Consider the following 20328-nt stretch of genomic DNA (forward strand, 5'->3'; position numbering starts at 1 on the left):
ATGGGACCCCCCCCATGGGACCTCCCCCATCAAGGGACCCAGAACCTAGGACCCCCCCCAAAATGGGACCCCCAGAATGGGACCTCCCCCCAAGGGACCCTGAACTTGGGATCCCCAAAAATGGGACCCCCCCCATGGGACCTCCCCCCTCAAGGGACCCTGAACCTGGGACCCCCCCCAAAAAGGGACCCTCCCCATGGGACCTCCCCCCCAAATGGACCCCGAATCTGGGACCACCCCCTCAATGGGACCCCCAAATTGGGACCCCAAAACTGGGACCTCCCCCCAAATAGGACCCCCCCAAAGGGACCCCCCCAGTGGAACCCCCCCCATGGGACTCCCAAATTGGGAGCACCCTCTCCCAATGTGACCCCCTCCTCAATGGGACCCCCAAACTGGGGTCTCCCCATGGGCCCCCCTGAGACTCCCCAAAATGGGACCCCCCCCACTATAGGACCCTCTCAAATGAGACCCCCAAACTGGGACCCCCCCAAATGGGACCCCCACTATTGGACCCCCCCCAAACTAGACCCCCAAACTGGGCCCCCCTCCCCAAATGGGACCCTACTATGACACCCTCTCCGAATGGGACCCCCCAAATGGGACCCTCCCATCCCTTTCGGGGTGCCCGGACCCCCCCCCAGACCCTGGATGTGGGGGTGCCGGGACCCCCCCAACCCCCGATGTCGGGGTGCCGGCCCCCCCGGCCCCCCCCGACGCGCCGGTGCCCGCAGAGAGCCGCAGCGACAAGGCCAAGCGCCTCTTCCGGCACTACACGGTGGGCTCCTACGACAGCTTCGACGCCCCCAGGTGAGAGCCGGCCCCCCCCGAAACACCCGAACCCCCCCGAGCCCCCCCGAATCTCCCCAGAACCCTCCCAAGTCCTCAACCCCCCCAAATCCCCCTAAACACCCCCCAAATCCACCCCAAACACTGCCCAGAACCTCCCCAGAACCCTCCCAAATCCCCAACCCCCCAAATCCCCCCCACATCCCCCAAATACCCCCTAAACCCACCCCAGAACCCCCCAGAACCCTCCCAAATCCTCAACCCCCCAAATCCCCCCAAACACCCCCTAAACCCACCCCAGAACCCCCCAGAACCCCCCCAAACACCCCCAGAACCCTCCCAAATCCCCCCAAACACTCCCAAATCCACTCCAGGACCCCCCAAACACCCCCAGAACCCTCCCAAATCCCCTCAAACACCCCCAAATCCCCCCAAACACCCCCCAAACCTCCCCAGAACCCTCCCAAATCCTCAGCCCCCCAAATCCCCCCAAACACCCCCCAAATCCACCCCAGAGCCCCCCAGAACCCCCCAAACACCCCCAGAACCCTCCCAAATCCCCTCAAACACCCCCAAATCCACCCCAGGACCCCCCCAAACCTCCCCAGAATCCTCCCAAATCCCCCCAAACACCCCCAAATCCAACCAAGGACCCCCCCAAACCTTCTCAAATTCCCAAACTCACTAAACCCCCCAAACCACCCCAAAAACCCACCCCAGAGCCCCAAAACCCCCCAGAACCTTCCCAAATCCCCCCCAAACACCCCAATTCCCCCCAAATCCCCCTAAACCTCCCCAAAATGGTCTCAGAACCGCCCAACCCCACCAAAGCCCCCAACCCTCCCCCAACCTCCTCCAAACCCCCCTAAAACCCCTAAACTCCCCCAAAATCCCCAAAGCCCCCAAACTCCCCCCAATTATATCCAAACCCTCCCAATATCCCCCAATCCCCCCAAGCTCTCCAAATCCCCCCAAACTCCTCAAATCCCCCAACCCCCAAAACCCTCCAAAAGCCCCCAAATCCCCCAAACTGCCCCAAAACTCCCCAAATCCCCCCAAACTCCCCAACACCCCCCAAATTCTCCAAATCCCCCCAAATTCCCTCATACACCCCCCAAATCCCCCTGAACCCCCAAATCCCTCCAAAATCCCACATATTTCCCCCAAATCCCCCCCAAATCCCCCCAAACTGGCCCCAAATCCTTCCCAAATCCCCCCAAATCCCCCCAAATCCTGCAAATCCACCCCAAATCCCCCAAACCGCCCCAAATCCCCCCAAACTGGCCCCAAATCCTCCAAATTCCCCCAAATCCCCCCAAACGCTGCAAATCTGCCCCAAATCCCCACAAACGCTGCGAATCCACCCCAAATCCCCCCAAACTGGCCCCAAATCCTCCAAATCCCCCCCCAAATCCTGCAAATCTGCCCCAAATCCCCCAAACTGCCCCAAATCCCCCCAAACTGGCCCCAAATCCTCCAAATCCCCCCCCCAAATCCTGCAAATCCACCCCAAATCCCCCAAACCACCCCAAATCCCCCCAAACTGGCCCCAAATCCTCCAAATCCCCCCACCCCCCAAAAACACTGCAAATCCACCCCAAATCCCCCCAAACTGCCCCAAATCCCCCTAAACTGACCCCAAACCCCCTAACCCCCCCAAAACGCTGCAATTCTGCCCCAAATCCCCCAAACTGCCCCAAATCCCCCCCAAACTGACCCCAAATCCTCCGGATTCCACCTGAATCCCCCCCCAAACCCTGCAGCTCTGCCCCCAGCCCTCCCCCAGCCCCCCCAGCACCGCCCGGACGCCTGGGCCCCCCCGGGACCTGGCCCGTTTCCGTGTCCGTCCTTGAGCATGTGCCGGGGGGGGGGGTGCATGCGTGTGCACACGCGTGTTGCCCCCCCCCCGCCGTGACCCACATCACGGCGCCCGGCGGCGCGGCGGCTGCGGGGGGCCGGGGGGGGCACCCATGGGTGCTGCGGGACCCCCCGGGCGGCGCCATGGGGCCCGAGGAGCCGGGGTGAGTTGGGGGGGGCTGGGGGGCAGTTGTGGGGTTATGGGGCGATTGGGGAAGGAGCTGGGGGGGGCTATGGGGTGATGGGGGGGCTTGTGGGGCTGGGGGGCTATGGGGCGATGCAGGGGGTTTGGGGGAGGTTGTGGGGCTGGGGGGCTATGGGGCAGTGGGGGGGTGAGGCAGTTGTCTGGGGGCAGTTGTGGGGCTGGGGGCAATGGGGGGGCTCTGGGGCAGTTGATAGTGGGAGGATTGGGAGCAACTGGGGGGCAGTGGGGCCGTGGGAGGCTATGGGGCAGTTGGGGGCCATGGGGCAGTTGGAGCTATGGGGCAGTGGGGGGCTATGGGGCAGCTGGAGCTATGGGGCCATTGGGGACTATGGGGCCATTGGGGACTATGGGGTAGTTGGGGGCTATGGGGCAGTTGGGGCTATGGGGCAGTGGGGGGCTATGGGGTAGTTGGGGGCTATGGGACAGTTGGGGCTATGGGGTAGTTGGGGGCTATGGGGCAGTGGGGGGCTATGGGGCAGTTGAGCTATGGGGCAGCTGGAGGCTATGAGGTAGTTGGGAGCTATGGGGCAGTGAGGGGGTTGTGGGGCAGTTGAGGGAGGCTATGGGGCAGTTGGGGGGACTATGGGGCAATGGGGGGCTATAGGGCAGTGGGGGGCTCTGGGGCAGTTGAGGGGGGCTATGGGACAGGTGGCTATGGGGCAGTTGAGGGGGCTATGGGGCAGTTGGGGGTTATGGGACAGTTGAGGGGAACTATGGGGCAGTGGGAGGCTATGGGGTAGTGGGGGGCTCTGGGGCAGTTGAGGGGGGCTATAGGGCAGTGGGGGGGCTCTGGGGTAGTGGGGGGGCTATGGGGCAGTGGGGGGCTATGGGGTGGTAGGGGGCTCTGGGGCAGTTGAGGGGGGCTATAGGGCAGTGGGGGGGCTCTGGGGTAGTGGGGGGGCTATGGGGCAGTGGGGGGCTATGGGGTGGTAGGGGGCTCTGGGGCAGTTGAAGGGGGGCTATAGGGCAGTGGGAGGCTATGGGGTAGTGGGGGGCTCTGGGGCAGTTGAGGGGGGCTATAGGGCAGTGGGGGGGCTCTGGGGCAGTTGAGGGGAACTATGGGGCAGTGGGAGGCTATGGGGTAGTGGGGGGCTCTGGGGCAGTTGAGGGGGGCTATAGGGCAGTGGGGGGGCTCTGGGGTAGTGGGGGGCTATGGGGCAGTGGGAGGCTATGGGGTGGTAGGGGGCTCTGGGGCAGTTGAGGGGGGCTATAGGGCAGTGGGGGGGCTCTGGGGTAGTGGGGGGGCTATGGGGCAGTGGGAGGCTATGGGGTGGTAGGGGGCTCTGGGGCAGTTGAGGGGGGCTATAGGGCAGTGGGAGGCTATGGGGCAGTTGAGGGGAACTATGGGGCAGTGGGAGGCTATGGGGTAGTGGGGGGCTCTGGGGCAGTTGAGGGGGGCTATAGGGCAGTGGGGGGGCTATGGGGCAGTTGAGGGGAACTATGGGGCAGTGGGAGGCTATGAGGTAGTGGGGGGGCTCTGGGGCAGTTGAGGGGGGGCTATAGGGCAGTGGGAGGCTATGGGGTAGTGGGGGGCTCTGGGGCAGTTGAGGGGGGCTATAGGGCAGTGGGGGGGCTCTGGGGCAGTTGAGGGGAACTATGGGGCAGTGGGAGGCTATGGGGTAGTGGGGGGCTCTGGGGCAGTTGAGGGGGGCTATAGGGCAGTGGGGGGGCTCTGGGGTAGTGGGGGGCTATGGGGCAGTGGGAGGCTATGGGGTGGTAGGGGGCTCTGGGGCAGTTGAGGGGGGCTATAGGGCAGTGGGGGGGCTCTGGGGTAGTGGGGGGGCTATGGGGCAGTGGGAGGCTATGGGGTGGTAGGGGGCTCTGGGGCAGTTGAGGGGGGCTATAGGGCAGTGGGGAGGCTCTGGGGCAGTTGAGGGGAACTATGGGGCAGTGGGAGGCTATGGGGTAGTGGGGGGCTCTGGGGCAGTTGAGGGGGGCTATAGGGCAGTGGGGGGGCTATGGGGCAGTTGAGGGGAACTATGGGGCAGTGGGAGGCTATGAGGTAGTGGGGGGGCTCTGGGGCAGTTGAGGGGGGCTATAGGGCAGTTGGCTATGGGGCAGTTGAGGGGGGCTATGGGGCAGTGGGGGGGCTATGGGGCAGTTGAGGGGGGCTATAGGGCAGTTGGCTATGGGGCAATGGGGGGCTATGGGGCAGTTGAGGGGGGCTATGGGGCAGTTGGCCATGGGGCAGTTGAGGGGGGCTATGGGGCAGTGGGGAGCTCTGGGGCAGTTGGGGGAGTTATGGGGCAGTGGGGAGCTATGGGGCAGCGGGGGGCCATCAGAGTGCCCGTGCGAGCGGGGCAGCGGGTGCACACGTGTGTGCTCCCGTGTCGCGTGCCCGTGTGCCTGCGCCGCCCCACGCGTGTGCTCGGGCCCACGCGTGCCCTCCCATGTGCGACCCCCCCGCCCGCCGCGGGGGCCCTTAGCGTGTGCGCCCGTGTGCATGTGTGTGGCCCCCGGGCACGCGTGTCACCCCGTGTCCCCGCGTGCCGCCCCACGTCGGTATGAGCTCACGCTGGGGGGGGAGGGCTGGTTTTGGGGGTGTTTGGGTGGATTTGGGGGTTCTTCACCTGGTTTTGGGGCCCCCTTGAGGTTTTGGGGGGTTCCTGTGATGACTTTGGGGTCTTCAGGCTGGTTTGGGGGTTCTCGGGCTGTTTTGGGGTCCTTGTAATGGCTGTTGGAGTCCCCATGCTGGTGTTTTGGGGTCTCCAGGCTGGTTTGGGGGTCACTTGCCCCGGTTGGGGGTTCTCAGCCTCATTTTTGGGATCCCCATGATGGTTTTGGGATCCCTGGGATTATTTTTGGGGTCTCCTTGATGATTTTGGGGGTTCTCGGGCTGTTTTTGGGCTCCTTGTGATGGTTGTTGGGGTCTCCGTGCTGGTGTTTTGGGGTCTCCAGGCTGGTTTTGGGGTCATCTGTCTGGTTTGGGGGTTCTCAGTGTTGTTTTGGGGTCCCCATGATGGTTTTGATGTCCCTGGGGATGATTTTTGGGGTCTCCTTGATGGTTTGGGGGTCCTTGTGCTGTTTTTGGGCTCCTTGTGATGGATCGGAGGGACCCCATGATGGGTTTTGGGGTCCCTGGGATGATTTTGGGGGTCTCCTTGAGGGTTTGGGGGCTCTCCGGCTGGTTTTGGGGTCCTTGTGATGGATTGGGGGGGTCCCCGTGCTGGTGTTTTGGGTCTCCAGGCTGGTTTGGAGGTCACCTGTCTGGTTTGGGGGTTCTCAGCCTCATTTTGGGGTCCCTGAGATGGGTTTTGGGGGTCTCCGGTTTAGTTTGGGGGGTCTCAGTAGCTTTGGGGTCCTCGTGATGGATTGGGGGCTCCCTGGGATGATTTGGGGGCTTCCTAGGCTGGTTTTGGGGTCCTCAGGCTGGTTTGGGGTTCTCTGTGATGGATTTGGGGGTCTCCAGGCTGGTTTTGGGGTCAGCTGGTTGTTTGGGGGGGATCTCAGCCTCGTTTTGGGGTCCCCGTGGTGGGTTTGGGGGGTCTCTGGTCTGGTTTTGGGGGCATTCAGTTTGGTTTTGGGGCCGCTGGGAAGGTTTCTGGGGGTCTCCGGGCTGTTTTGGGTGTCCTCTGGATGGTTTGGGGGTGCCTGGGATGGTTTGGGGAGGGGGTTGGGGCCGCTTTTGGGGGTGCCTGTGACGAGTTTGGGGGTCTCCAGTCTCTCTTTGGGGTCCTCAGTCCAAGCTTGGGCTGGATCCGATGCCGGTGCCGAAACCGGAGCTGGGTGCAGGTGTCGGAGCTGGAGCTGGTGCAGCACCGGGTGCCGGAGCGGGTGCAGCGCCGGGTGCAGCCCTGGGTGCAGCGCTGGGTGCTGGAGCTGGTGCTGGAGCTGGTGCAGCGCTGGGTGCAGCGCTGGGTGCTGGAGCGGGTGCAGCGCTGGGTGCTGGAGTGGGTGCTGGTGCAGGTGCAGTCTCTGGCACGGGTGCCAGAGCGGGTGCTGGAGCGGGCGCAGTGCTGGGTGCTGGAGCCGGTGCAGGAGCTGGTGCAGCCCTGGGTGCAGCACCGGGTGCTGGAGCAGGTGCTGGAGATGGTGCAGCGCTGGGTGCTGGAGCGGGTGCAGCGCTGGGTGCCAGTGCAGGTACGGGAGCTGATGCAGCTCTGGGTGCCAGAGTGGGTGCTGGAGCGGGTGCCGGCACAGGTGCAGGAGCTGGTGCAGCCCTGGGTGCAGCCCTGGGTGCAGCACCAGATGCCGGAGTGGGTGCCGAAGCTGGTGCAGTGCCGGGTGCCGGAGCGGGCGCAGGAGCTGGTGCAGCCCTGGGTGCAGTACTGGGTGCAGGAGCTGGTGCAGGAGCTGGTGCAGCTCTGGGTGCCAGAGAGGGTGCCGGCACGGATGCCGGCGCGGGTGCAGGAGCTGGTGCAATGCTGGGTGCAGCTCTGGGTGCAGCGCCGGGTGCCGACACGGGTGCTGGAGCGGGCGCAGGAGCTGGTGCAGCGCCGGGTGCAGCACTGGGTGCTGGAGTAGGTGCAGGAGCTGATACAGTGCTGGGTGCTGGAGCGGGTGCAGGAATGGGTGCCGGAGCGGGTGCTGGAGCTGGTGCAGCTCTGGGTGCAGCTCTGGGTGCAGCGCCGGGTGCTGACGCGGGTGCTGGAGCGGGTGCCGGAGCTGATGCAGCACCGGGTGCAGCACCGGGTACAGCTCTGGGTGCTGGAGCGGGTGCAGGAGCTGATGCAGCTCTGGGTGCTGGAGCGGGTGCAGGAGCAGGTGCAATGCTGGGTGCAGCACCGGGTGCAGCTCTGGGTGCTGGAGCGGGTGCCGGAGCTGGTGCAGGAGCGGGTGCAGCACCGGGTGCAGCTCTGGGTGCTGGAGCGGGTGCAGGAGTTGATGCAGTGCTGGGTGCTGGAGCAGGTGCTGGAGCGGGTGCAGGAGCTGATGCAGCACTGGGTGCAGGAGTGGGTGCTGGAGCGGGTGCAGCCCCGGATGCAGCTCTGGGTGCCGGAGTGGGTGCAGGAGCTGATGCAGCTCTGGGTGCCGGAGCGGGTGCAGGAGCTGATGCAGCACTGGGTGCAGGAGTGGGTGCTGGAGCGGGTGCAGCCCCGGGTGCAGCTCTGGGTGCCGGAGTGGGTGCAGGAGCTGATGCAGCTCTGGGTGCCGGAGCGGGTGCAGGAGCTGATGCAGCGCTGGGTGCAGGAGCGGGTGCAGGAGCGGGTGCAATGCTGGGTGCAGCTCTGGGTGCCGGAGCGGGTGCAGGAGCTGATGCAGCGCTGGGTGCTGGAGCAGGTGCAGGAGCGGGTGCAGCCCTGGGTGCAGCTCTGGGTGCCGGAGCGGGTGCCGAGCGGGTGCCGGAGCGGGCCGCAGCGGCGGCGGCAGCACCGAAGGGGTTACGGCGGCTCCGTCACGGCGGCGGCTCCGTCACCGGGCGGGCGGGCGGGCGGCCGGCGGGTGACGGGTGACACGGGCGAGGGGGGGGCCGGGGCCGGCGGGTGCCGGCGGGTGCCGGCGGGCGCCGGGCCGGCGATGCGGCAGGGTGGGGGGCGGCCATGGCCCGGCGGGGCGACCCGCGCCCCGGCTCGGCCCCGCTCTCCTCCAGCTGGCCGGCGCTGGGCCCCCGCCGCCGCAGCGTCTGGTACATCTACAGGTAGGGACCCCGGTGGCCCCGGCACCCCCGGCACTGCTCCGGCCCTTGCAGCTCCGCGTCCCCGTCCCCCCCGCCCCGCCGCCGTCCCCCCCGCCCCGCCGCCGTCCCCTCGGCCCCGCCGTCCCCTCGGCCCCGATGTCCCCTCGGCCCAGATGTCTCCTCGGTCCTGATGTCCCCTCGGTCCTGATGTCCCCTCGGTCTTGATATCTCCTCGGTCTTGATATCTCCTCGGTCTTGGTGTCTCCTCGGTCTTGGTGTCCCCTCGGCCCAGTGTCCCCCCCCACCCCCAGCTCCATGTCCCCTGGGCTCTGGTGTCTCCTCCTCGGCCGTGGCATGTGTCCCCCCCCCCCCCCCATCAGCCCCATGTCCCCTGGGCTCTGGTGTCCCCAGTTTTGGTGTCCCCTCGGCCATGGTGTCCCCCCCCCCCATCAGCCCCATGTCCCCTGGGCTCTGGTGTCCCCAGTTTTGGTGTCCCCTCAGCCATGGTGTCCCCCCCCCCATCAGCCCCATGTCCCCTGGGCTCTGGTGTCCCCAGTTTTGGTGTCCCCTCGGCCATGGTGTCCCCCCCCCCCCAGCCCCATGTCCCCTGGGCTCTGGTGTCCCCAGTTTTGGTGTCCCCTCAGCCATGGTGTCCCCCCCCCCATCAGCCCCATGTCCCCTGGGCTCTGGTGTCCCCAGTTTTGGTGTCCCCTCAGCCATGGTGTCCCCCCCCCATCAGCCCCATGTCCCCTGGGCTCTGGTGTCCCCAGTTTTGGTGTCCCCTCAGCCATGGTGTCCCCCCCCCCATCAGCCCCATGTCCCCTGGGCTCTGGTGTCCCCAGTTTTGGTGTCCCCTCAGCCATGGTGTCCCCCCCCCCCATCCAGCCCCATGCCACCTCGGTCCTGGTGTCCCCAGTTTTGATGTCCCCTTGGCGGTGGCATGTGTCCCCCCCCCCAGCCCCATGTCCCCTCGGCTCTGGTGTCTCCGATTTTGGTGTCCCTTCAGTGGTGGCATGTTTCCCCCCCCCCCCACGTCCCCAGCTCTGATGTCCCCTGGGCTCTGGTGTCCCCAGTTTTGGTGTCCCCTTGGCCATGGTATGTCCCCCCCCCCCCGTCCAGCCCCATGCCACCTCGGTGCTGGTGTCCCCAGTTTTGGTGTCCCCTCGGCCATGGTATGTCCCCCCCCCCACCAGCCCCATGTCCCCTGGGCTCTGGTGTCCCCAGTTTTGGTGTCCCCTCAGCCATGGTGTCCCCCCCCCATCAGCCCCATGTCCCCTGGGCTCTGGTGTCCCCAGTTTTGGTGTCCCCTCGGCCATGGTGTCCCCCCCCCCCCCATAAGCCCCATGTCCCCTGGGCTCTGGTGTCCCCAGTTTTGGTGTCCCCTCAGCCATGGTGTCCCCCCCCCCATCCAGCCCCATGTCCCCTGGGTCCTGGTGTCCCCAGTTTTGGTGTCCCCTCGGTGGTGGCATGTGTTCCCCCCCCCCAGCCCCATGTCCCCTCGGCTCTGGTGTCCCCAGTTTTGGTGTCCCTTTGATGGTGGCATGTCCCCCCCCCCAGCCCCACGTCCCCTCGGCTCTGGTGTCCCCAGTTTTGGTGTCCCCTTGGCCATGGTATGTCCCCCCCCCACCAGCCCCATGTCCCCTGGGCTCTGGTGTCCCCAGTTTTGGTGTCCCCTCGGCCATGGTGTCCCCCCCCCATCCAGCCCCATGTTCCCTGGGTCCTGGTGTCCCCAGTTTTGGTGTCCCCTCGGTGGTGGCATGTGTCCCCCACCCCCCCAGCCCCATGTCCCCTGGGTCCTGGTGTCCCCAGTTTTGATGTCCCCTTGGCGGTGGCATGTGTGCCCCCCCCCCAGCCCCATGTCCCCTCGGCTCTGGTGTCTCCGATTTTGGTGTCCCTTCAGTGGTGGCATGTTCCCCCCCCCCCACCCCACGTCCCCAGCTCTGATGTCCCCTGGGCTCTGGTGTCCCCAGTTTTGGTGTCCCTTTGATGGTGGCATGTCCCCCCCCCAGCCCCATGTCCCCTGAGTCCTGGTGTCCCCAGTTTTGGTGTCCCCTTGGCCATGGTATGTCCCCCCCCCCCCATCAGCCCCATGTCCCCTGGGCTCTGGTGTCCCCAGTTTTGGTGTCCCCTCGGCCATGGTGTCCCCCCCCATCCAGCCCCATGCCACCTCAGTCCTGGTGTCCCCAGTTTTGGTGTCCCCTTGGCGGTGGCATGTGTGCCCCCCCATCAGCCCTATGTCCCCTGGGCTCTGGTGTCCCCAGTTTTGGTGTCCCCTCGGCCATGGTGTCCCCCCCCCATCCAGCCCCATGCCACCTCGGTCCTGGTGTCCCCAGTTTTGGTGTCCCCTCGGTGGTGGCATGTGTTTCCCACCTCCCCAGCCCCATGTCCCCTGAGTCCTGGTGTCCCCAGTTTTGGTGTCCCCTCAGTGGTGGCATGTGTTCCCCACCTCCCCAGCTCCATGCCATCTCGGCTCTGGTGTCCCCAGTTTTGGTGTCCCCTTGGCGGTGGCATGTGTCCCCCCCCCCCCAGCCCCATGTCCCCTCGGTCCTGGTGTCCCCAGTTTTGGTGTCCCCTTGGCCATGGTGTCCCCCTCCCCCCCCGTCCAGCCCCATGTCCCCTCGGTCCTGGTGTCCCCAGTTTTGGTGTCCCCTCGGCCATGGTATGTCCCCCCCCCCCAGCCCCATGCCTCCTCGGTCCTGGTGTCCCCAGTTTTGGTGTCCCCTCGGTGGTGGCATCTGTCCCCACCCCCCCAGCTCCGTGTCCCCTGGGTCCTGGTGTCCCCAGTTTTGATGTCCCTTTGGCGGTGGCATGTGTCCCCCCCCCCCAGCCCCATGTCCCCTGGGCTCTGGTGTCTCCGATTTTGGTGTCCCTTCAGTGGTGGCATGTGTCCCCCCCCCCAGCCCCATGTCCCCAGCTCTGATGTCCCCTGGGCTCTGGTGTCCCCAGTTTTGGTGTCCCCTCAGCGGTGGCATATGCCCCCCCCAGCCCCATGTCCCCTGGGCTTTGGTGTCCCCAGTTTTGGTGGCCCCTTGGTGGTGGCATGTGTTCCCCCCCCCCCCAGCCCCATGTCCCCTCGGTTTTGGTGTCCCCTCAGCTGTCTGGATCCAGCACCTGCTGATGGAGCCGTCCCGTCCCCATCTCCGTCCCCGTCCCCATCGCAGTTTCCCGTGCTGACCCCATCATGGGCTGTGTCCCCGTCCCCATTGTGTCCCTGTCCCCATGCCGGTTGCTGGCGCTGTCCCATGCTGGTCCCCAGCGTGGCATGTGTCACCGTCCCCGACCCCGTCGTGTCCCCATCCTGCGCCCCACCGCCATTCCTGAGGTGGCCCCTGTCCCCATCCCCATCCCCACCGGGTCCCTATCTGTCCCCAGCCCTGTCCCCACTGGTGTCCCCAGCCCTGTCCCCATGCCCATTCCTGTCCCCATGGCAGTCCCTGTCCCCAGCCCTGTCCCCATGGGGGTCCCTGTCCCCATTGCTGTCCCCCTCCCTGTCCCCATGGGGGTCCCTGTCCCCATTGGTGTCCCCATCCCTATCCCCATCCCCATCCCTGTCCCCATGAGTGTCCCCATCCCTGTCTCTGTCCTCATCCCTGTCCCCAGGGTTGTCCCCATCTGTGTCCCTGTCCCCAGGGGTCCCTGTCCCCATCCCTGTCCCCACCCCTGGGGGTCCCTGTCCCCACCCCTGTCCCCATCCCCAACCCTGTCCCCGTGAAGGTCCCAGCTGTGGCCTCAGCCGTGTCCCCGTCCCCACCGGGGTCCCCGCCGCGTCCCCATCCCCGGGATCCCCCTGCACCAGGGCCACCGCGTCCCACCCGCGTCCCCTCCTGTCCCCTCCCCGTGTCCCCCCGTGTCCCCCCGCGTCCCTGCTGGCTCCGTCCGTCCCCCCCCCAGCGCCGGCGGCACACGTGGCACACGGGACACGGGGGGGTGCACACGCGTGTGCGGGGGGGAGTGGGCACGTGTGGGTGCGTGTGCTTGCACACGCGTGTGCTGAGCACGAGGAACTCGCTACAGGCCGGGGGGAGCTGGTGTGGGGACGGGGACAGCTGGGACCCCGAGTCACCTCTGTGCCCCCCCGTGTCCCCCCATGTCCCTCCATGTTCCCCATGTCCCCCATGTTCCTCCACATCCCCCATGTCCCTCCCTGTCCCTCCATGTCCCCCTGTGTCCTCTCATATCCCTCCATGTCCCTCCATATCCCCCATGTCCTCCTGTGTCCCCTCATGTCCCCCCATGTCCCTCCATGTCCCCCCATGTCCCTCCTATGTCCACATCCCTCCATGTCCCCCCATGTCCCCCTGTCCCTCCATGTCCATGTCCCTTCATGTCCCCTCATGTCCCTCCATGTCCCTTCATGTCCCCCCATGTCCCCCCGTGTCTCTCCATGACCCCTGCGTCCCCCCATGTCCCCCGCAGCGATTACATCATTAAGGAGAAGACCGTTTTGCTGCAGAAGAAGGACAACGAGGGCTTCGGCTTCGTCCTCCGCGGGGCCAAGGGTGAGCGCGGGGGGCCGGGGGGTCCCCACGCGTCCCTGGGAGTCTCTGGGTGGCTTGGAGGGGTCTTAGTGGTCCTGGGGGGAGACTCTCGGGGGTTCCTACGTGTCCCTGGGGGGTCCTGGATGGCCTGAGGGGGGTTTTGGTGGTCCTGGGGCATCTCTGGGAGGTCCCTGAGGATCTCTAGGTGGCCCTGGGGAGGTTTTTGGTGGTCTTGGTGGGTCTTTTGGAGGTCCTGAGGGTCTCGGGGGTTTCCTGGGGATGTCTAGGTGGCCCTGGAGGTGTTTTGGTGGTCCTGAGGGGTCTCTCAGGGGTCCTGGCTGCTCCATGGGGGTCTCTGGTCTGTCCTGGAGGGAGTCTTGGTCATCTTGGTCATCCTGTAGGGTGTCTGGAGGGTTCTTGGTAGTCCTGGAGTGTCTCTTCGAGGTCCTGAGGGTCTTTGGTGGGTTCTGAGGGATCTTCTGGGGCTCTCAGGGGGTCCTGGGGGTCTCCAGGTGGCTTTGGGGATGTCTTGGTGGCCCTGAGGGGTCTCTCAGGGGTTCTGGGGGGTTCCTGAGGGTCTCTGGTGTGTTCTGGAGGGGTTTTGGTCATTTTGGAGGGTCTCTGGGAGGCTTTGGTGGTCCTGGAGGGTCTCTGGGGGCTTCCTGGAGGTCTCGGGGGGGTTCTGAAGTCTCTGGGGTGGTTCTTGGAGTCCTGAGAGGTCTTTTGGAGGTCCTGGGGGGGTCTCTGAGGAGATCCTGGGGTATCTCTGGGTAGCCTGGAGGTGTCTTGGGGGTCCTGGAGGGTTCTCTTGGGGGTCCTGAGGGTCTCTGGTGAGTCCTAGGGGGTCTTGGTCATGCTGGAGGGTCTCTGGGGGATCCTGGAGGGTTTCAGAGGGTCTCTGGTGGGTCCTGGAGGTCCTGGGGGTATCTCTGCTGGGTTCTGGTGGTCTCCGTGGAAGCCCTGAGGGTCTCTGGGTGGTCCTGGAGGGTTTTGGAGGGTCTCTGGTGAGTCCTGGGGGTCCTGGGGGGATCTCTGCTGGGTTCTGGTGGTCTCCGTGGAAGCCCTGAGGGTCTCTGGGTGGTCCTGGAGGGTTTTGGAGGGTCTCTGGTGAGTCCTGGGGGGTCCTGGGGGTATCTCTGCTGGGTTCTGGTGGTCTCCGTGGAAGCCCTGAGGGTCTCTGGGTGGTCCTGGAGGGTTTTGGAGGGTCTCTGGTGAGTCCTGGGGGTCCTGGGGGGATCTCTGCTGGGTTCTGGTGGTCTCCGTGGAAGCCCTGAGGGTCTCTGGGTGGTCCTGCAAGAGCTAAGGGGGCTCTTGGGGGTCTCCAGGAGGTCCCTGAGGATCTCTGGGGTCTCCTGGAGGTGTTCTACAGGTTTCAAAGGCGGGTGGGGCAGTACTGAGGGGGTCCTGGGGTGAATCTCGGTGGTCCCATGGGGTCTCAGGGGGGTCTGGAGGTGCCCGGGGGTGACGGGCCGCCCCCCACCCCAACAGCGCAGACCCCCATCGAGGAGTTCACGCCGACACCGGCCTTCCCGGCCCTGCAGTACCTGGAGTCGGTGGACGAGGGCGGCGTGGCCTGGCGGGCCGGGCTGCGCATGGGCGACTTCCTCATCGAGGTGGTGCCGGGGGGCGGGCGCACACGCCTGGGACACGCTTGCACACGCGTGTGCCGGCATGCAGGCGCCCGCGCCGGGGGCGCGGGGGTAGCGGGCGGGCGGCGCGTGGGCGACGGCGTTGAGGTGCTACACGCCTGGGCACGGGCCTCCGGGCGCGCGCACGCGTCACACGCGTGCACACGCGTGTCACACGCGTGCACACGTGTGTTGATCTCCCTTGGCGGGGGTGGGGGGGACGCGCACGGACCCACCGGCGACACACGGCGGGGGGCTTGGCGGGATGGGGGGGGACAAGGCGTGCGACACGCGTGTGACACGCGTGTGACACGCGTGTGCGGGGCCGGCAGGTGAACGGGCAGAACGTGGTCAAGGTCGGACACCGGCAGGTCGTTAACATGATCCGCCAGGGGGGCAACAGCCTCGTCGTCAAGGTCGTCATGGTGACGCGACACCCCGAGGCCCCGGAGGGCCCCCGCCGCCGGGGTACCCGGATGCCTGGGCCCGCGTCGCGGTGGGGGGGGCGCGGGGAGGGTGCCCGGACGCCTGGGTGCCCCGGACGCCTGGGCCCCTGGGGTGTTGGGGGTGGGTGCCCGAACACCTGGGTGCCCCGGACGCCTGGGCCCCTGGGGTGTTGGGGGTGGGTGCCCGGACGCCTGGGCTCCCCCGGACGCCTGGGCCCCTGGGGTGTTGGGGGTGGGTGCCCGGACACCTGGGCTCCCCCGGACTCCTGGGCCCCTGGGGTGTTGGGGGTGGGTGCCCGGACACCTGGGCTCCCCCGGACGCCTGGGCCCCTGGAGTGTTGGGGGTGGGTGCCCGGACGCCTGGGCTCCCCCGGACGCCTGGGCCCCTGGGGTGTTGGGGGTGGGTGCCCGGACGCCTGGGCTCCCCCGGACGCCTGGGCCCCTGGGGTGTTGGGGGTGGTGCCCGGACGCCTGGGTGCCCCGGACGCCTGGGCCCCTGGAGTGTTGGGGGTGGGTGCCCGGACACCTGGGCTCCCCCGGACGCCTGGGCCCCTGGGGTGTTGGTGGTGGATGCCCGGACACCTGGGTGCCCCGGACGCCTGGGCCCCTGGGGTGTTGGGGGTGGGTGCCCGGACGCCTGGGTGCCCCGGACGCCTGGGCCCCTGGGGTGTTGGTGGTGGGTGCCCGGACGCCTGGGTGCCCCGGACGCCTGGGCCCCTGGGGTGTTGGGGGTGGGTGCCCGGACGCCTGGGTGCCCCGGACGCCTGGGCCCCTGGGGTGTTGGTGGTGGGTGCCCGGACACCTGGGCTCCCCCGGACGCCTGGGCCCCTGGGGTGTTGGGGGTGGGTGCCCGGACACCTGGGCTCCCCCGGACGCCTGGGCCCCTGGGGTGTTGGGGGTGGGTGCCCGAACACCTGGGTGCCCCGGACGCCTGGGCCCCTGGGGTGTTGGGGGTGGGTGCCCGGACGCCTGGGTGCCCTGGACGCCTGGGCCCCTGGGGTGTTGGGGGTGGGTGCCCGGACGCCTGGGCTCCCCCGGACACCTGGGCCCCTGGGGTGTTGGGGGTGGGTGCCCGGACGCCTGGGTGCCCCGGACGCCTGGGCCCCTGGGGTGTTGGTGGTGGGTGCCCGGACACCTGGGTGCCCCGGACGCCTGGGCCCCTGGGGTGTTGGGGGAGGGTGCCTGGACGCCTGGGTGCCCCGGACGCCTGGGCCCCTGGGGTGTTGGTGGTGGGTGCCCGGACGCCTGGGCTCCCCCGGACGCCTGGGCCCCTGGGGTGTTGGTGGTGGGTGCCCGGACACCTGGGTGCCCCGGACGCCTGGGCCCCTGGGGTGTTGGTGGTGGGTGCCCGGATGCCTGGGCTCCCCCGGACGCCTGGGCCCCTGGGGTGTTGGTGGTGGGTGCCCGGACGCCTGGGCTCCCCCGGACGCCTGGGCCCGCAGTGCTGACCCCCCCCCCCGCCCCGCAGCGGCCCCCCAGCAGCCCAAGCGCCTGCCGGCCCCGGCCATCTCGCTGCGCTCCAAGTCCATGACCTCGGAGCTGGAGGAGATGGGTGGGTGCCCGGACGCCTGGGCCCCTCGGACACCTGGGGCTGGGGCTGGGGGGGGGGGGGGGTTGGGGTCCCTTGAGGGTTTTGGGGGGTCTCTGGGGGGCTCCTGGGGGAGCTTGGGGGGGCCTAGGGGGGTTTGGGGGGTCCCCGAGGGGTTTTGGGATGGTCCCTGGGGTCCCCTGATGGTTTTGGGGGGCCTGGGGGGGTTTGGGGGCTCCTAGGGGTTTGGGGGGGGGTCCCTGGGGTCCCCTGAGGGTTTTGGGGGGGTTCTGGGGGGGTTTGGGGGCTCCTAGGGGTTTGGGGGGGTCCCTGGGGTCCCCTGAGGGTTTTGGGGGGTCCGGGGGGGTTGGAGGCTCCTGAGGGGTTTGGGGGGGTCCCTGGGGTCCCCTGAGGGTTTTGGGGGTCCGGGGGGGGTTGGAGACTCCTGAGGGGTTTGGGGGGGTCCCTGGGGTCCCCTGAGGGTTTTGGGGGGTTTTGGGGGACCCAGAGGGGTTTGGGAGGGGTCCCTGAAGATGTTGGGGGGTCCCTGGAAGGTTTGGGGGGGGGGTCACTGGGCGGATTTTGGTGTCCTGGGGGGGTCCTGGGGGTCCTTAGAGGGGTTTTGGGGCCCCCTGAGTGTCTGGGGGGGGGTTGGGGGTCCCAGGGGGTGATTTTGGGGCGATTTTGGGGGGATTCGGGGGTCCCGGGGGGGGCTCTCACCTGTCTCTCTCCCTCCCCCAACGCCGCTGCCGGCCCCAGTGGAGAAGGGTAAGTTGGGGGGTCCCGGGGGGTCCCCGACCCCCCCCGACCCCTGTGACCCCCCCCGGGACCCCCCCCGATCCCCCCCCCCAGTAACGGCCTCTGGTGTCTCCCCAGTCTCGCCCTGGAAGAAGCGCAGCGGTGAGTGGGGCCGGCACACGCCTGCACACGCCTGCACACGCCTGCACACGCCTGGCACACGCCTGGCACACGCCTGCACACGCCTGGCACACGCCTGCACACGCCTGCACATGCCTGCACACGCCTGGCACACGCCTGCACACGCCTGGCACACGCCTGCACACGCCTGCACACGCCTGGCACACGCCTGCACATGCACACGCCTGGCACACGCACACGCCTGCACACGCCTGCACACGCCTGGCACACGCCTGCACATGCACACTCCTGGCACACGCTTGCACACGCCTGCACACGCCTGCACATGCCTGGCACACGCCTGCACTGGCACACGCCTGCACACGCCTGCACACGCCTGCACACGCACACTCCTGGCACACGCTTGCACACGCCTGCACACGCCTGCACAGGCCTGCACACGCCTGGCACACGCCTGCACATGCACACGCCTGGCACATGCTTGCACACGCCTGCACACGCCTGCACATGCCTGGCACACGCCTGCACTGGCACACGCCTGCACACGCCTGCACACGCCTGCACACGCACACTCCTGGCACACGCTTGCACATGCCTGCACATGCCTGCACACGCCTGCACACGCCTGGCACACGCCTGCACATGCACACGCCTGGCACACGCTTGCACCCGCCTGCACATGCCTGGCACACGCCTGCACATGCACACGCCTGCACACACCTGCACACGCACACGCCTGGCACACTCTTGCACACGTCTGGCACATGCCTGCACACGCCTGCACACGCCTGCACATGCCTGCACACGCACACGCCTGCACACGCCTGCACACGCACACGCCTGACACACGCCTGCACATGCCTGGCACACGCCTGCACACGCCCGCACATGCACACGCCTGCACACGCCTGCACACGCACACGCCTGACACACGCCTGCACATGCCTGGCAGACACCTGCACACGCCCGCACATGCACACGCCTGCACACGCCTGCACACGCACACGCCTGGCACACGCCTGCACATGCCTGGCACACGCCTGCACACGCCCGCACATGCACAACCCTGCACACGCCTGCACATGCACACGCCTGGCACATGCTTGCACACACGTGCACACACCTGGCCCATGCCAGCACACGCCTGCCCACGCTTGCACACGCCTGCCCACGCTGGCACACGCCTGCACACGCCTGGCACATGCCCACGCCTGGCACACGCCTGCCCACGCTCTGGGCACAGCTCGCCCGCTGCCTTGCACCCCCACGGCGCCCCCGCTGCGCACCCCCGGCGCACCCCCGCTGCACCCTCGCACACCCATCACCCCCCGCGCACACCCCGTGCACCCCCGCTGCACCCGCGCACACCCATCACCCCCCACGCACCCCCCGCGCACACCCTGCGCACCCCCGCTGCACCCTCGCACCCCCCGCACACCCCGTTGCCCCCCGCCCGCCCGTCGCCTCCTCGCGCAACTCACGGTCTCCCCCCGTCGCCCCCGCAGCACCCAAAGCCCCCCAGCACCCACCCAGCACCCCCAGCACCCCCGCAGCACCCTATAGCACCCCCCAGCACCCCATAACCCGCTCAGCCCCCCAGCACCCACCCTGCACCCTATAGCACCCCCGCAGCACCCTATAGCACCCCCCAGCACCCCATAACCCGCTCAGCCCCCCACTAGCACCCACCCTGCACCCTATAGCACCCCCGCAGCACCCTATAGCACCCCTCAGCACCCCATAACCCGCTCAGTCCTCCACTAGCACCCACCCTGCACCCTATAGCACCCCCGCAGCACCCTACAGCACCCCCCAGCACCCCATAACCCGCTCAGCCCCCCCACTAGCACCCACCCTGCACCCTATAGCACCCCCATAGCACCCTACAGCACCCCCCAGCACCCCATAACCCGCTCAGCCCCCCGCTAGCACCCACCCTGCACCCTATAGCACCCCTGCAGCACCCTATAGCACCCCCCAGCACCCCATAACCCGCTCAGCCCCCCACTAGCACCCACCCTGCACCCTATAGCACCCCCGCAGCACCCTACAGCACCCCCCAGCACCCCATAACCCGCTCAGCCCCCCAGCACCCACCCTGCACCCTATAGCACCCCCGCAGCACCCTATAGCACCCCCCAGCACCCCATAACCCGCTCAGCCCCCCACTAGCACCCACCCTGCACCCTATAGCACCCCCGCAGCACCCTACAGCACCCCCCAGCACCCCATAACCCGCTCAGCCCCCCACTAGCACCCACCCTATTGCACCCTATAGCACCCCCGCAGCACCCTACAGCACCCCCCAGCACCCCATAACCCGCTCAGCCCCCCGCTAGCACCCACCCTGCACCCTATAGCACCCCCGCAGCACCCTACAGCACCCCCCAGCACCCCATAACCCACTCAGCCCCCCCACTAGCACCCACCCTGCACCCTATAGCACCCCCGCAGCACCCTATAGCACCCCCCAGCACCCCATAACCCGCTCAGCCCCCCACTAGCACCCACCCTGCACCCTATAGCACCCCCGCAGCACCCTATAGCACCCCTCAGCACCCCATAACCCGCTCAGCCCCCCACTAGCACCCACCCTGCACCCTATTGCACCCCCGCAGCACCCTATAGCACCCCTCAGCACCCCATAACCCGCTCAGCCCCCCACTAGCACCCACCCTGCACCCTATTGCACCCCCGCAGCACCCTACAGCACCCCCCAGCACCCCATAACCCACTCAGCCCCCCACTAGCACCCACCCTGCACCCTATAGCACCCCCGCAGCACCCCATAACCCGCTCAGCCCCCCACTAGCACCCACCCTGCACCCTATAGCACCCCCGCAGCACCCTACAGCACCCCCCAGCACCCCATAACCCGCTCAGCCCCCCACTAGCACCCACCCTATTGCACCCTATAGCACCCCCGCAGCACCCTACAGCACCCCCCAGCACCCCATAACC

General features: G+C 67.8%; 1 protein-coding gene across 1 annotated transcript in view; it reads left to right on the plus strand.

Annotated features, from left to right (window-relative positions):
- Positions 1 to 20328, plus strand: part of SHANK1 (SH3 and multiple ankyrin repeat domains 1) — a 51391-nt gene that overhangs the window by 22748 nt on the left and 8315 nt on the right. Inside the window, exons 13-18 of the mRNA XM_068923412.1 lie at positions 735 to 810; positions 12825 to 12907; positions 14375 to 14499; positions 14847 to 14982; positions 16429 to 16512; positions 17365 to 17388. Of these exons, the coding sequence (XP_068779513.1) occupies positions 735 to 810; positions 12825 to 12907; positions 14375 to 14499; positions 14847 to 14982; positions 16429 to 16512; positions 17365 to 17388 (528 nt within the window). The remainder of the gene's footprint in view (positions 1 to 734; positions 811 to 12824; positions 12908 to 14374; positions 14500 to 14846; positions 14983 to 16428; positions 16513 to 17364; positions 17389 to 20328) is intronic.

Source organism: Struthio camelus, chromosome 34 (genome assembly GCF_040807025.1).
Source record: "Struthio camelus isolate bStrCam1 chromosome 34, bStrCam1.hap1, whole genome shotgun sequence".
NCBI lineage: Eukaryota > Metazoa > Chordata > Aves > Struthioniformes > Struthionidae > Struthio > Struthio camelus.